Source organism: Aythya fuligula, chromosome 3 (genome assembly GCF_009819795.1).
Source record: "Aythya fuligula isolate bAytFul2 chromosome 3, bAytFul2.pri, whole genome shotgun sequence".
Lineage (NCBI taxonomy): Eukaryota > Metazoa > Chordata > Aves > Anseriformes > Anatidae > Aythya > Aythya fuligula.
Genome location: NC_045561.1, coordinates 94,726,095 through 94,741,034, shown reverse-complemented (window position 1 = coordinate 94,741,034; position 14,940 = coordinate 94,726,095). Strand labels below are relative to the sequence as shown.

General features: G+C 37.8%; 1 protein-coding gene across 2 annotated transcripts in view; it reads left to right on the top strand.

The window, feature by feature from the left end:
- The first annotated feature begins 6,732 nt into the window (after positions 1-6,732).
- Positions 6,733-14,940, top strand: part of MCPH1 (microcephalin 1) — a 127,561-nt gene continuing 119,353 nt past the window's right edge. For both annotated transcript variants that reach the window (XM_032184372.1, XM_032184373.1), the window contains exons 1-3: positions 6,733-6,788; positions 8,673-8,764; positions 11,151-11,269. In XM_032184372.1, coding sequence (XP_032040263.1) covers positions 6,770-6,788; positions 8,673-8,764; positions 11,151-11,269 — 230 coding nt within the window. In that variant the 5' untranslated portion in view covers positions 6,733-6,769. The remainder of the gene's footprint in view (positions 6,789-8,672; positions 8,765-11,150; positions 11,270-14,940) is intronic.

The window sequence follows — 14,940 nt, the reverse complement described above, 5'->3', positions numbered from 1 at the left end:
TTTACCTTCTTCCCTATAATCCATTTCTGATTTTTCTTCCACTTAATATTGGATTGGTCATGTTCATTACTAGCTTCACTAGAGTTACATAAAGGATTAGTTTGACCCCTGATGACTAAAAATATATGATGAGCAATGGAAACAATCAAAATGGTAAATGTTTGTTTATCAAACATTTGTCACTTGTTCTGGAACAGTAAGTTTTGCTGCTAGCCTATAATTTGTTTGCACATGTAACAGTACCGAGAGTTATACTTAGTTCCGTTGTGTTTCTTCCACTTACTCCAATAATGGACAAAACTAACTAAGCAGGGCTAGAGGTATGTAAAAACATTTTTGCAGCTTTTATTCCTGATACTGTATGACATATTTAAATAGGACAGAGAAACAGAAAAGAGTGAAAGAAATATATATAGAGAGAGAGAGACCAGCTATTCTATTAAGATATAAAGCACAAAAAGGCATTAGGTAATGGGAACTCAAGTTGACTCTATCTATACTGTTTATAAATACCTACTGCAATAAAAACTAAGTGCTCCCTAACATTTTGGAAGACAGCATTCTTAATGATGATCTGTTCTTCTCTAAAAATACTGGGTTGCAAGGGGTGAGGGCTAGAAAAATATTTTCACTGACCTCATCTACAGCATAAGGAAAAAGATGTCATGGACTGCTGTGAGCGTGCTGTTCCACAGCATCTTAAATTGATCCAAGTTTGATGTTTTTCAGCTCCTTCCTTAAACATGCCACCCTGTCCCCTGCTTCACACTGACATTGTTTCTCAGAAGTCATGTGGTGATCTAGTTCAGGGAGGTGATCCTGAAAATTCATAGGTTAAAGAATAAGTTTGTTTGGAAGGGATTTGGGGAGTTTGTCTAGTCAGGAACAATGCTGAACTGAGAACATATTTACTTGGGTCTTTCTGCACTTGGCTCTTGAAAACCCCCAAGAAATGATATTCCACAACCTCCCAGAGCAACCTGCTGTGTTGCTTGCTGTCCAGCTATCTCAGCCTTTTCCCCAGAGAACAAGTCATCCTGATGGCCTTTCTCTGAACTTGCTCCAGTTTACCCATGTCTTCCTTGTACAGGAAGACCCAAAACTGGACTGTATTACTGCCAGAGATCCTTCCTGCCCAGGTGTAGGACTTCAGATACATCCCTGATGAATTTAATGAGGTCTCCATTGGCCTATTCAGGTCCCTCTAGTTGTGGTCATTCACAGATATAATGGATTCCTTTCTTAGAGCATTAAGGCTCTCACATATTTGAACTTAAGAAACACATGCCTGTATTCTGGGTCAGAGCTTACTTAACCCAGCAACCTCTTTCAGATAGACTTTCAACCTATCTATGACTTCAGGATTTCCTAAACTAACCATAGTTGTGATATATTTAGTAGCCTTGGTATGTTTTCCTTCCAGCATCCATTTGAATTGTGTCCACTTTTGGAACCCACAACACCTGTCTGCCAGGAGTTCTTCATTTCAAGTTCCTCTTCTGTGGAACAAAAAGGCACTTTTCTTGTTTGTTCTGCATCTGCTTTCTGCTAATTTCTTTTGATGCCCCTGTCCTTTATTTGGAAAAGCAAGTGAACAGCCACTCTCCCCAGCTGCAATCTTCAGGCCACTCATGTTTCTGTAGGCCCCTCTTATATCCACCTTCAGTTGACTACTTTCCAGGCCATTTCTAGGCCAATTCAATAATACAAAATCTATTCCATACCTTTGATCATGTTAGTCACTTAACTTAGGAGACATGATCTGCCAATGATGTGTAGGCAAAGCATAGTTACATGAATAATAGTGTTCATTGTTTAGCTGTCTATTCCTAAGAAACAGTAACAGTGTGTGCCTTTCTTATGTGTACCACTTCACCCATAAGACCTGTCCAAAGCTCTGACTGGAGGTAAAGCACTTGAGATGCTTTCAAATGAGCTTTGATCATTCATGTCAGAGAGATATAAGAAGTTTACACTTACCATTGTTCTCTTTCTTCTATGCACTGCTTCAGGAGCTGAGTCAGCAGCAGCCAAGGTGAATCAGCACTTTTTCTGCCTCAATTCACAGCCTGAACTCCGAATTTACCCTACCATCACTTTTCCTGAGACTCACATAAACTGTGGAGCTCACCGCAGAAGGTGGAAAGTTCTTAAATTGCTCTCACATGTATCACCAAGACAGGCCTGAACATACACAAAAGGATACTGTTTTTAAACAGTATCTTTGGGGCTGCTTTACCAAGTTACAATAGGATCATGAAGTATTTTGGGTACCTATCCTTAACACCTTAATGTCTTCCATAGTCTACATCTGCATCTCCACATAGAACTGGATGAAAAGTAAGCAGTCTTTGGTCAGTAGCCCAGTTCTTCATTGCTTGGGAATATCATAAACCTTCACCGTAGAATTTTAGTACTGAGGTCAGATAAACTGGCTTTTCTACCCCTTTACAGCTGCTGCCATAGCCTGAACCACAGGCAATAAAAGCTGTTTGGAGGGCAGATGCATAAGCCTTCCACACCAGCAAGAACAACATGGACACCTGCTTATTAGCATGTTGTCAAGTCATGCTCTCAGTTATATGATGGGCTGTTATTTTTCAGCATGGTGCTGTGTTTTTCTTCTGTGATAGGCCTTTAGGGTCATAGTATGTCAAAGACATTGTCTCACTGGGTGAGTTAAAACTTACAAGGGTAGGTCTCTATACTATTATCAGCCTTTCACAAACTCAAATCTAATGCTGTGTCAGCAGATTAGCTGTGGTTCTAAAAGGAGTGATTTCTTAAATTGCAGAGTGGTAAGAGAAAATAAAATTTGTGCCATTGCCTCAGCTAAAAGAAAACAAAACTGCTTTTTCCTTTTCTGAAGAAGGCCTTACACTTAGCACATGTAATTTTCTTGATCATGAATATAAGCATTGAAAATGAACAGTCATGTCATTGATGAGAACATTTAACAATTTTGTAAGAATATTACACTTCTTTGTGACAAGAAATAAATGTCCCTCATAATTTTTTCCACCTGCTGTCAAACACAAATAAGGAACAAGACTATCAGTAAAGGTTTTTGACAATGATAAATACACATGTATTTGATAAGCTTATACAACATTCTTTTTATAATATTGCACACAAAGATCCTTTGGCTATTCAAAATATATACATATTTGTTTCCTTGTTTTATTACTATAAACTAATACTCTACATAATATATACTAAGAGAAACAGTAGAAATATAAGAATTTCTTTTTGTCTATTTAGACTGAACTACTTTGCAAAACAGAACTTTCACTGTTCTGTGGAATAGAAGTACAAAGCCAAAACACGTCTTTTTAAGCATCAGTCAAACGAGGAAAACAGGAAAACAAAAAAGCCACTGTTGGCACTCTCCGGAGGCATTCTGCTTCTGGGGAAGCAATGAGACTAGAATGCCACTGAGACTACTGAGGTGTGACTCCTATATGTATCTACAACAGTGTCAATACAAACTACTGACAGCATGAGTGTCAGATTACTATTCAGTATGGAAAATGGCAGTGTCACAGTATTGTTTCAACAGCATAGCTGCAATTTTGAGCTATATTAGCATCACTTTGGTCTTGTTTCCCGGTGTGTCACCAAAATTCACTTCTAACCAGATGGAGCTGGCCACACCTGGGCTCAAAGATGTCTTCCTGGCACAAACTGTTCAGGAATGATTTTGCTGACTTTTATAACAAGTAGGAGAAGAGAAACAAAAAGGAATATGGGGGGCAACATATAGCACAGGGAAGGAAAAGACTATAATTGTCAATGATATAAATTTAGATTCCAGTAATCACACTACCATATTACCTCTTTTTTTCTAAGAAAAATATTTTCTGGACAAAGGCAAGAAAGATTGAATCTACTTTACTGTTTCATTTGATATGCAATAAGTTACTACCTCACATGAAGAAATGGTGGTGTTCAAGATGTCCTAAGTAAGGAAGGTAGATAGGGGTAAGGTGGATCACACTAGAGAGAGAACTGAGGAAGATTCTAATGGTGATCCTGAATGAGCAGTTAAGATCCAGTCTTAGTTCCAGTTAAGTCTTAGATCCAGTTAAGATCCAAACTTAGTTGCTATTTTCATTATAAGCTTGGAAATAAAGTGTATGCTAATGAAATTTGCAGATGGTTTGAACAGAGACCTTATTAAAACCGGAACATAGAAACAATTGGATGAGCTCACATACTGGAATGCAGTGAAATTAGAAACTAATAAACAGGCAGCTGCAATGACAGACCTCATCAGCTGGAAATATTAGTCTATCACAGAATAATTAAGTGGCCCTCAGAAAACAAACGTGTGATCCTAGGATAAATCACATAAAGTATATCTAGAAGTCCAGTATTAGCATCATGGTACATGGCAACTGAAACACTACAATTTTGTATGCTACTTAAGAGAGTCACATTCAAACTGGAAAAGGTACTGACAAGAACTGTTACAGTTACTGCGAAAATGAGGAGCCTACCTTGAACAAAGACTCTATAATGGTTGAAGTCGACAGTCAGAGATGCTTTCTGGTGCTTTCTCCATGCAGGCAACATGCCCATTTGCAGCTTCTCCAAGCATTTCTTCCCACCTGTGCACCTGTAATGGCCATGAAGCATTGGACAGAAGACCTCTCCAAATATTTTTTGATATACAAGCACACAGGTGCTAAATAAACAGATTGACTCACTGGGATTTGCTGCTTTGGGGGAAGTAATGCACCTCAAATTTTTCAGCGTAATTTGGATTCATAGTTCACACCATTAATTGTTTTGATGCCTAGGAAGCATTTAGAAATTCAGGGAACTGTTATTTCTTTGGAACAAGAGCTATTCTTTTTGATTAGGATGTCAAGTGAAATGCAACTTTTACTGTTCCTTCCTTTTCAGGCATAATATAACCTGGAAAACTCTTTCTTCACAGTGCAGCATTCTGTAACTTCTGTCATAGTAAGTACTGACTGTACAGAAACCATGTCTAGTAAAGCCTGAAACAACTATGAAGTCAAAACCATTTCAGAGAAAACTCAGTGAATTCATTGGATACTTTCAGTATGGTACTTACTTGCCTCTGTAATAAAAAGGTGGATATCTGAAGCCCAACGTTCTTTGAGCAGTCCTTTGCTCTGATAACGAGATGTAACAGCTTCTTGTAGCCACTAAACTTCACTGTCTTTATGACTGGAGAATCAGAATATACAGCTCTAAGTGTACATTTCAGCATACCCCCCTTTAAAATCTATTTAGAGCTACTATAAAACCTGCTGCTACTTTTCAGTTAAAGGCTCAGACACATCCCATGTTTGTTTGTTTGTTTGTTTGTTTTTACTGAAGATCTTTCAGACTTGCATCGTAGATTAAATATTATGCTTGGACACAAGTACAAATTGATGCATTTTTTTAATTATGCTGAAATTTCCCTCAGTCTGGATTTTATTTTATTTTATTTTAAAGTTTTATTAGAATCGCTGGCTCTAGGATCTTGATGTTTCTGTCAGCTTTGGTTATGTGGATGGAGTGGGTTTATATCACTGACATACCTAGAAACTATTTACCAAAAAAAAAAAAAAGTAGTTTTCACAAGTACGTTGAAGATAGTACCATCATTTTCTTACTAGTTTTCTTATGTCATAGTTTCCAATCCCACACAAATTCAAAGAGACTGTGTGGATGTATCCTATTTTGAAATAATTTTACTCATACATGCTGTACAGAAATTGATGAGCTTACTAATTTCCTGAACATCCCAGTTTCATGTTTTTAAACTCCATTGAAAGTTCACAGCTATTTACTAATTCTACCCATAATCACTAATTTAGCAATGGCTCTGAATCTAAGGAAGCACTGACGTGCAGTAACTTTGTTTTGCCCCTCTATTGCTTCTTAATTTCTGCTTCATCATTTCTCAGATGAAGAGGATTACACGTTGAAGGTTTCAGAACAGCATTGGTTTATGTAACACTACAGCAACATCAGTGCTTCTGAGCTGTGTACACCATGTAATGAAGTTGTGCATCACCATTTTATTTTAGAAAAGGTGTGCATCTTCTTTCTCATTGTTTATGTCCTTATGCTCACTAATGTCTTTATTATTATTGCACTAGGGAAGACATCAGGCTTTCTATATCTTACTTCCCTTTGTCATCACATTTGCTACACTCCAGCTTTCTATCACAGAAACCATTTTCCTTAAGGATGGGCTCACTGTCCTCAGTAGCACAGTTGCCCTCAAGCTATTTTGGACACTTGAACACTGCCTGGTCACTCTTGTTTGCTAATCCCCATTTTGTTGGCTTGCTCAGTGCTTTTTCTCGTCACACACCGGGTTCAGAGGGTGCTGATTTCCTTACACACCTCTCTACCAAAGAAAACTCTTCAGAGAAACACCATGAAGAGAGCAGACCACGAACCTCACGCACTGCTTTGCCATAACTTTCCCTTTTTCAAAGCAGCTTTGAAAAACATTCCGCTAGCTCCCCCATCACTACACTCAGCCCGAGCTGCTGGGAAAGAGCCCTTATTTTACTCATGCACGACTTATATTTTTAGTTTCACCGCCAGAGCCTCCCCTCAGCCTCCGCCAGGCGCTGCCCCCCAGCCCCCCGGCCAGCCCCCGGCCGCCATTTCCCGGCCGGGACGCAGGCGCGGCGGGGCGCGGCGCAGGGCGCAGGCCCGGCGGAGCGGCGCGGAGGCGGGTTTGAACGGTGGCGGCTACCGGAGCCTGCGGGGCCGGTGCTGTGCCCGGCCGCCGATGGAGCCCGTCCTGAAAGGTACCGGCTCGGCCGCCCTGAAGGGAGCCCCCGGGGTGGGGAGGGAGTGAAGGGAGGAAGAAAGGAGGCGTCCCAGGGCTTTGGGCTGGCAGCCACCTCGGAGAGGGCAGGGAGCCACCGGCCCGTAGCCGCCCCTGCCCGAGCCCCGTGGCCTGTCTCGGTTCCTCCAGCTTCTTTCTAAGTTTCTGCCTCCTTAGGTTGTCCTCTTGACTTTCATTTTGCTGCCCCCTTTGAGATGTTGTAGCGTGAGTGGCCTTCTCCAAGAACCCAGCTCCGAGGTCAAAACGCCTCCAAACGCTTCCTGATTTCGCTTGCTTCCTGCAGTAGGAAAACTACACAGTGTTTTGTCTCTTGTTGGATTATATTAGCTCAAATTGGCTAATTACTGTACACCATGCCTTTGATCCTGCTGCAGGTACACGCTGAAGTAGAGTTTCCCTGTAAGGTCCTAGCTTGACCCTCACTGGTAGGCTCCAACCCCTTTTTCTGGCAGAACTGTAACTGTAAAGGTTACAAAGTATTTGATGCAAGAAGACATTGTGTTTTTTTTTTGAAGATGAGTGCAACATTTTTCACAACAGAGCAACCAAGCAAAAAAAAGTAACTGACAAAAAGCTGTCCTGGTCCTCTACCAAAATGAACATGGGTAAAAACAGTGAATTGGAGTAGGCTTGACTTAAAGTCCCGTAGATATCTGATGTTATATTACTGATCATCATTTTCTTCCTTCTGGTTTCACTAAGTTTCATAAATCTCTTAGTTTAAAAAATAAATATATATATATAGCAATTTCAAACATTATTCTCTATAAATTACTACAGTTAGAGCATTGTTGTGTTATACATTTAAGAAGAAGACGTGCTACTATGTAATAATAAATGATTTGGAAGGGCATCCCTAGTAACTAAAATAGTTAAACAGTGTTTGCTAAGGATGTACTTTTAAAATTTAAATTGATGCTTTCAAATTTATTCATGAGTTCTGAGAACTGTCTGGCCTGCAGTTTGTTTAAAGTTGGTTTTGGTGAACTGGCATTCTTCCAGTTTTCTCCTGATCCACTATCCCAAAGGGGAAATTGGTATGGCCAATCCAGCTATAGGTCATCCTAAGTCATACTAACAAAGGAATTATTACAAGTTTCATTTGCTTATCCCTCCATGTCATCTGGGATTGTGACTTTTTTTTTTTTAAGACTTTCTCAGTGAAGGCTGATTTCATTCCTCAAAAAGATTCTTAATCTGGTTGATAGAATAAGCAGCTTAAATGCGATATTTCTGACGTTCCATAAAGCAGCTGACATGAAACTTTGTTAGCCCCTGTGATAAGTACTTAATTTCAGGGTGATTCAATATCAATAATGTGGAATTTTAAGTAAGTTTTAAGTCAGTTGAAAATTGTTAAATGATGTTTCTGCAGAGTTTTATGGAGGTTTGTTGAAAGAATAATTCCATGACTTATTTTGTTATGTTTGGTAGCCTATATTACAACACCTATTTTTAACATTTTTGATTAACCTGAAGATTGGCAATGGTTTAGTCATATGGGTAACCAGTTGTGTAAAGATGCTGCTTTGCTTGTCAAAAAGTGAAAAGTTGTGTAAGAACTGTCAAAAGTCTTAGTATGTTACATTTCAACTAATTTAAGGGACAGCAATACTCTGAAAAGAAAAACTGTTGCTAACATGTGATGCTCAGTTTATTAAAAGCTATACTTCACAGAATCATAGAATCATTAGGGTTGGAAAAGACCATCACCCTACCACCAATGTCACCTATTTGCTACTGCATTCAGCATGTATTAAAGCAAATTTTTGTTGGAAAGGTAGTTTAACTAGCTTTACTGTAGTGAACTAAAATGGCTCTTGTTTTTTCTCTTCTGATCCAGGTATTTGTGCATTTGTAGAAGTCTGGTCATCTAACAGAACAGAAGATTACTCAAAAGCCTTTGAGAAGCAACTTCTTGACATGGGAGCAAAAGTAAGGACTTTTTTTTGAAGCAAACAGAATAGGAAAACTCTTACTCAAAAACTAGCTTATTTGTTCTGCTTGTTTATTTCTTTGTAGTAGGAGTTTTTAAAGGGCAGGAAAAAAATAATCACAGATTCAAATAGATGAACATACTGTAAAATTCTTATTAGTAGTGGCAGATGGGAAATGTATTTAAAGCTTCATTATCTATTTAAAAACCTCTTTGCATATTAATACAGAAGCAAATATATCTCATCAAGTATTATTTATACTATACAGGGGACAAACCAAATCTAGGGGTTGAAAATCTAAGTTATTTACATGTTTTGTTTTCTTTAACTTCAAGGCAGCTGGTCTGTTGTTACAATGTTTTCTAACCTATGTACTGTTACATTTTATTCTTCTACTCACTGTCCTACAAATACGGTTCTCTTCCAGAAAGTGCTAGTAAAAATACATCTAAGATGTGTCGGTGATTTTTCCATATCAAATATACTTGAGCTGTAGGTACAAAATGTGTTTAACTGCCAGCTGTAAAATTTCAACTAGACACTGAAGTCAAACTAGCATCTTGCCTTCTTGCACATTATTACTGGTTAATGGAGATTTTTACAACCCACATTATGCTCTAAATAACACTTGTGTGAACTCCCAGTGCTTTTTAATTGTGCATATGTAGGTGTCTCTCACTGTCATTTAGGAAGTTTTGCTAACATCTCCAAAGTCTGTCTCACTGTATGAATTTAGCTGAGGTAGCATGCCAGAACAATAGAACTGTTTTTGTTGTAAAAGGAAATACAACTCACAATAAGTAACTTGAGTAATAAAAATCTCTAGTTCTTTTGGGCTGTGCTGTGAGATCTACTGAGTTTTGTTCTAATGGCTTCAGGTTTTTCTTGTGGAAAATATGATAAGGCTTCAAAATTCTGTAAGTATTTTGAGTTGATCTTAAAGTAGCTGGGTATGGTGAAAGGTACAGATGAATGGTACAGATGCATCTGTTCAGCAGATCATTTTGAAAGGGGGTCATCCTTTTCCATCATTATTTCATTCCTGGCCAACACTTCCTTCCCTTTTTTATGGCTGAGCACATGATAAGAAACTGGCTTGGCTCGCTCTTTCAGGAAAGAAATTTCTCATTTTGTTTTCCACTAGAGTGTTCGTTCAGACATACCAAGTTAAGGTCAACTTATCAACAGAGGACCCCCAGGGTAAGGGATGGGACTGGAGAGGGGACTGCTGCATGCAGCAATATCTTGACTGACTCTTCATAGTGAGAGGGAGGCCTTAAGGTAGTGTTGCTCCATAATTTGGAAGCAAAGCCATGTCAAGCATCCCGACTCCTTAGGATGTGGGCTCTGAGCATGATGCTAGCATAAGGGACTACGTGTTTGTATCTACAGTCATAACATATTCTGAAAAAGATTCATTGGTCATGTATACCTAGATATTTGAATCTCTTGCTTTTTGTCTTCAGAGGAGCAATAAATAAGCTTGCCATCAAAACTATTTGGAAAAGCTAAATAGTCTGCTTAAAGACAAAAGTAGGTCCAACACGTTTGGAGCCAAATGTAGTGACTCAATTGAGAATGCAACAGAAATCTGCACAACTACTTCCAATTGGCTGTGTTGAGGAGATGCTGCTGTAAAATATGAATTAATAGCATGGTGACATCAGTACAATAACAACAACTTATCAAATAGCTTTATGTTTAGTTCCAATGAAGTGAAATTTTGGTTGTAAAGAACGGATTTCTAGAACTAAGAAGGTTGTCATTTAGTTATCAGTAAAGGTTGGTAACTTTATCACAGTGAAAATGTCAGTTGTGACCTTAGCTGTACTGATTTAAGCTTTCTGTATTTCTCACTCTTTTTAAAGTGTTTCCATGTGATTAGTTTTCTTAGCAGCATCAACCTCCCTTCCCACAGAACTAAAAGCGATCACTGTTGTTGAGAATGAGTGTAAACGATGAGGTTAGCTGTAATCTAAGTCCGAGTTCTTCACTAAATTAAAGATATAACTGGCATTTTTTGGATAGTGACAGCTAATTTCTGTACTGGCTGTTACATAAGAAATAATGTTGGGCTACTTAAATAAAAATGTTGTAAGATTAGTGATACAGCGAGAGTAGGCAAATGAAAATAGTAATCTAGAAAAAAGAAGTTAGAAAATAAAAGGCTACTCCAGCCCTCTAGGGATGTCTTGTGTTGGCTTGGCTAATCAGACTTGGGCTTTGATTGCTTCAGGCTCCTTGCAAAGATGGGAAAGATCAAACAGGTCCTTGATATAATGTTTTTATGCTATTGTTCTATCCAGAAAAACAGGCTATCTATAATTTCATTAATCTTGTCTGATTTTCAGACTCAAAGATCTGCTCTCTGTTTACTTCTACAGGTTTCAAAAACTTTCAACAAGCACGTAACTCACGTGGTCTTCAAAGAAGGACGTTTGGCTACATGGAGAAAAGCACAGAAGGCTGGTGTAAAAATAGTTTCTGTACTATGGGTGGAGAAGTGAGTACCATTGAGTATAATGAATGTGACCCGTTCCAGAGAATAGATTCTGGTATTTATTAAAATATTTAAAGTATACTACCTTTTTTTTTTAATGTACTTGAAACAGTGATAAGTCTGTGAGTAATTGATTACTTTCCTATGACACTATTCTTAAAACAAAAATGCCTTTCTTCCATAGAAAGGTACCATGTTATCTGTTGAAAAATGAATGTGTTGAAGTAGTTTCATGGTATGTTTTTTAACAATGTAATGTTCTACTCCTTTGCTCTCAGATAACATACGTAGGCAGTGAAGATCAGATATTTATGTTGAACAGAATTCTTCCATTTCCACATGAAAAAGCACACTTGTACCAGTTCTGTAATTATTCCCCCATTGAGAGAGTATCTCATAGCAAGAAAAAAAATGATCCATATCTGGCTTTTAAGACATTTGGCAGGTTCAGCATGGCACCGCTTGAAGATTTTCATCTACCACAAGGAAATAGTTAAAACAAAGAGAAAAAATATGAAATGTCAGCTTTGAAACCATCCATGAGAAAATGTTTGTGGTTCGTGGCATGCCCTCCGAGTTTTAAGAAGTTTTGTGAGGCCTAACTTAGATTTCAGATAAATGGGGGAAAAAACAACTACTAGTTTCTAACACTCCTTTTCTTTATTTTTGTAAATTACTGTGATGATGGGCCATGTCCTATATCAGTTAGGTATCACATGCATAGAGAATTAGCAGTCTGTTAAGTGCTGGGGGGGGAAGCAACACTGAGCTCTGCTGCCAATTAAGCGTAGGCCAGTACAACTGCAAAGCTTTCAATGCAAGTCTGTGAGCCAAAACAGAAATTCATGCAGTTATGCTGAGGCAGAATTTTCCTGTTTTTATATAATTATATATATATCAGATATAGAAGCTATAACTTTACAATCCAGCAAGCCTTAACACTAATGAAGAAATCTTGTAAGTTCTCAAAAATGCACTAGGGATGCAAAATGTTATTTATGTGACTGTTTCCTTCTGTGACCTCCAGCTGAGTGCACATAAGGATGATGGTCATTCCAGTGGGATGTTTCCTTATATTTTAAATATGCTTCTGAGATAGAGAAGTGTATAAATATGAAATCTGAAACTGTAGTCACGGGAACTATTAACTCTTCAAGGACATGCAGGTGTTATAGTAAAATAGAATCCCGGGAAGGTCCAGGTGAGTAGCATTTGCAGTAGCAGCAGAATAAGAATAAGAGAAGCTCACAGAGGATAGACCAGGATGTGTCACACAGAAATGTGATCTCTGTTATAGCAGTTACAACCATAAGAGTCTCCTCAACAGTGCTGGAAGATGTTGGGTGGGTGAAACCTTTAGAAATGTTTCCATAGTATTACCTAAGTGGTTATCAAAAAATAAATGAAATAGAGCATGAAATTTTGTGTAGTGGGATGACATTATGTTACCATAGACTTGTAGAATGGCTTGGGTTGGCAGAGTCCTCTAGATGATCCTTTGGGATCATCTAGTTCCAAGCCCGCTGCCATTGGCCAACCATGTGGTTGAAATCCTCCACCAGAATAAGAGCCTGCAAGCGTGATGCTCCTTGTAGCTGAAGCAAGAAGGCCATGGTTATGTTCAGAATATTGCCTGAAATAGCAGCAAGCATGGCAAAGTATAAAATAGTTTTATCACAAAATGTAATTGAAGAGACAAGAATTCTTCAGCCTCAGAAGAAGTGAGAGTGGAGGGGTAAGAGACTCCTGTGAAAACAAAGGTTCATAAAGAGAGACTGAGTAGGAGGGAATTAATGTATATTATCCATTCCCCAGTGGAAGAATTGGAGATTATGACATGAATCTGGCTGGAGGTAGATGCAGAGAAAGTAGTAAATGATTTTTAGCAAAGCATAGTTAGGCTGCAACTCTTTGTTGGAGAATCAGTATAGACTGCAAAGATTTACATGGGTTTTACAAAACACTGAAGCAATTAAACACTTAATACTATGTTTGTTTTTTAATAAAATTGTCTTAGGCTATCCCTAAACCATAAATCTGTCGAACATAACAAAGTAAACTGAGAGTGTTTTGCTGTGTTTTCATGTTCTTACATGTTCCTGGGCATCTTGATATTGGAAACAGGATGCTGGAGTATATTCTATTTAATCTGGAGCCTGCGCTTTGATGTTTGAGCTCTGAAAACACCAGACAAGGAAGCAACTCATAAACAATTACTCCAGCATTTCCTTACTCTTCTGCTTTATGCCAAATATTTTCCCACTTAACAGCTAGTGGGGCCCTACTTCCAAAAAATTCTGCATGTACACTAGTGTTATGTTCTCCTGAGCAGTACTTGAACCTTTCATAGGAACATGTCCATTGATTTGAAAAAGTGTAGTGTCTGCTTTTCTCCATGAGAAAAAAAAATTATATATATATGCGTGTGTGTGTGTGTATATATATATATATAGACTGTCAGGGTCTGTGTGAATGTTGCCTCAATTTATTTTGAGTGCTGTTTCCAGTGATATACCCGAGGTTTTATTGGAAGCTTCTGCTTTGTAGTATGAGCATCTGTTTGCATCTAAACACAATGAAGTTCCATAGTTTAACAGGAAGTAATTTTATATAGAAAAAAACTTTTAAAATGATAGTTGAAATTTAAAAATATTTTAAAATAATTGTGGACTTGCTATTCATTTAAATATAAGTTTAATGCAAAATGAGTGATGCTTTTGGGATCACTGAGCTGTTTTTTTAGTGCTGCTTTGACTCAAAGGTCTTAATGAGCAGTCTTAAAACAAACAAACAATAAATCCTTAGGTAAAATGGAATTACTAAAATCTGTGTCCAAAGTAAGAACACTTAGTCCAAATCTAAACATGATTGTGAAACTCTATTTGTCTGTTCTCAGTAAGGCTACTCTGATTTGTCTGCAAAGCTTAAAAAAAATTCTATAAGATCTTTAATGCTCAACCCTTTTTCTGTTTAGTTTCTCTGAATTAACTACATTAATTATCTGATTTAATTTAAATTTTAATGTATTCTACATCTGTGTTGGTCATTATCTAGAATTTAATAATAGCCACTGAAGTCAAACAGATTGAATGTCTAACTGATACTCCAGAGAACTCTAAATTCAGATAGTTTGACAAATATGTGTAGTGGTTTGGCTCTCTTTTTTTCTTCTCAAAACAGTAAAGCGTTAGATTGCAATTCGATGAATACAAACTTTAACGCAGTGTGACACTAGGTGTCGCTAGCATCACAGTTTTGAATGACTGCTGGAGGAATTCTAGTAGTTTACTAAGTCTTCTGCAGTCTTTCATGTAACTAGTTGTATTATTTAGTGAAAACACTATTCAGGAATGAAATGTTACAAATTTTGACTAAAATAACTTTAATTAATGTATCGATAACCAAGTTCTTGCCTCAACATCATCCATGGTGTACGCATATATGACATTCCAAGATAATGTGTCCTACCAATCTAAAGTCAGTCTTTGAATAAGAAAAGATAGGGGCAATCTAGGGGTAAGTTGTCAGTTTGTTGTTTTTTTTTTAATTATTAAACAAATATAGATCCTTCCACAATAGGGGTTTGTTTCAAGCATTGCCTACACAAAGAGAACACAGAAAACCAAAACTAAAGGGTAAGAAGTAAAAGCCAGATGAAGCCTACCTTCTCACTT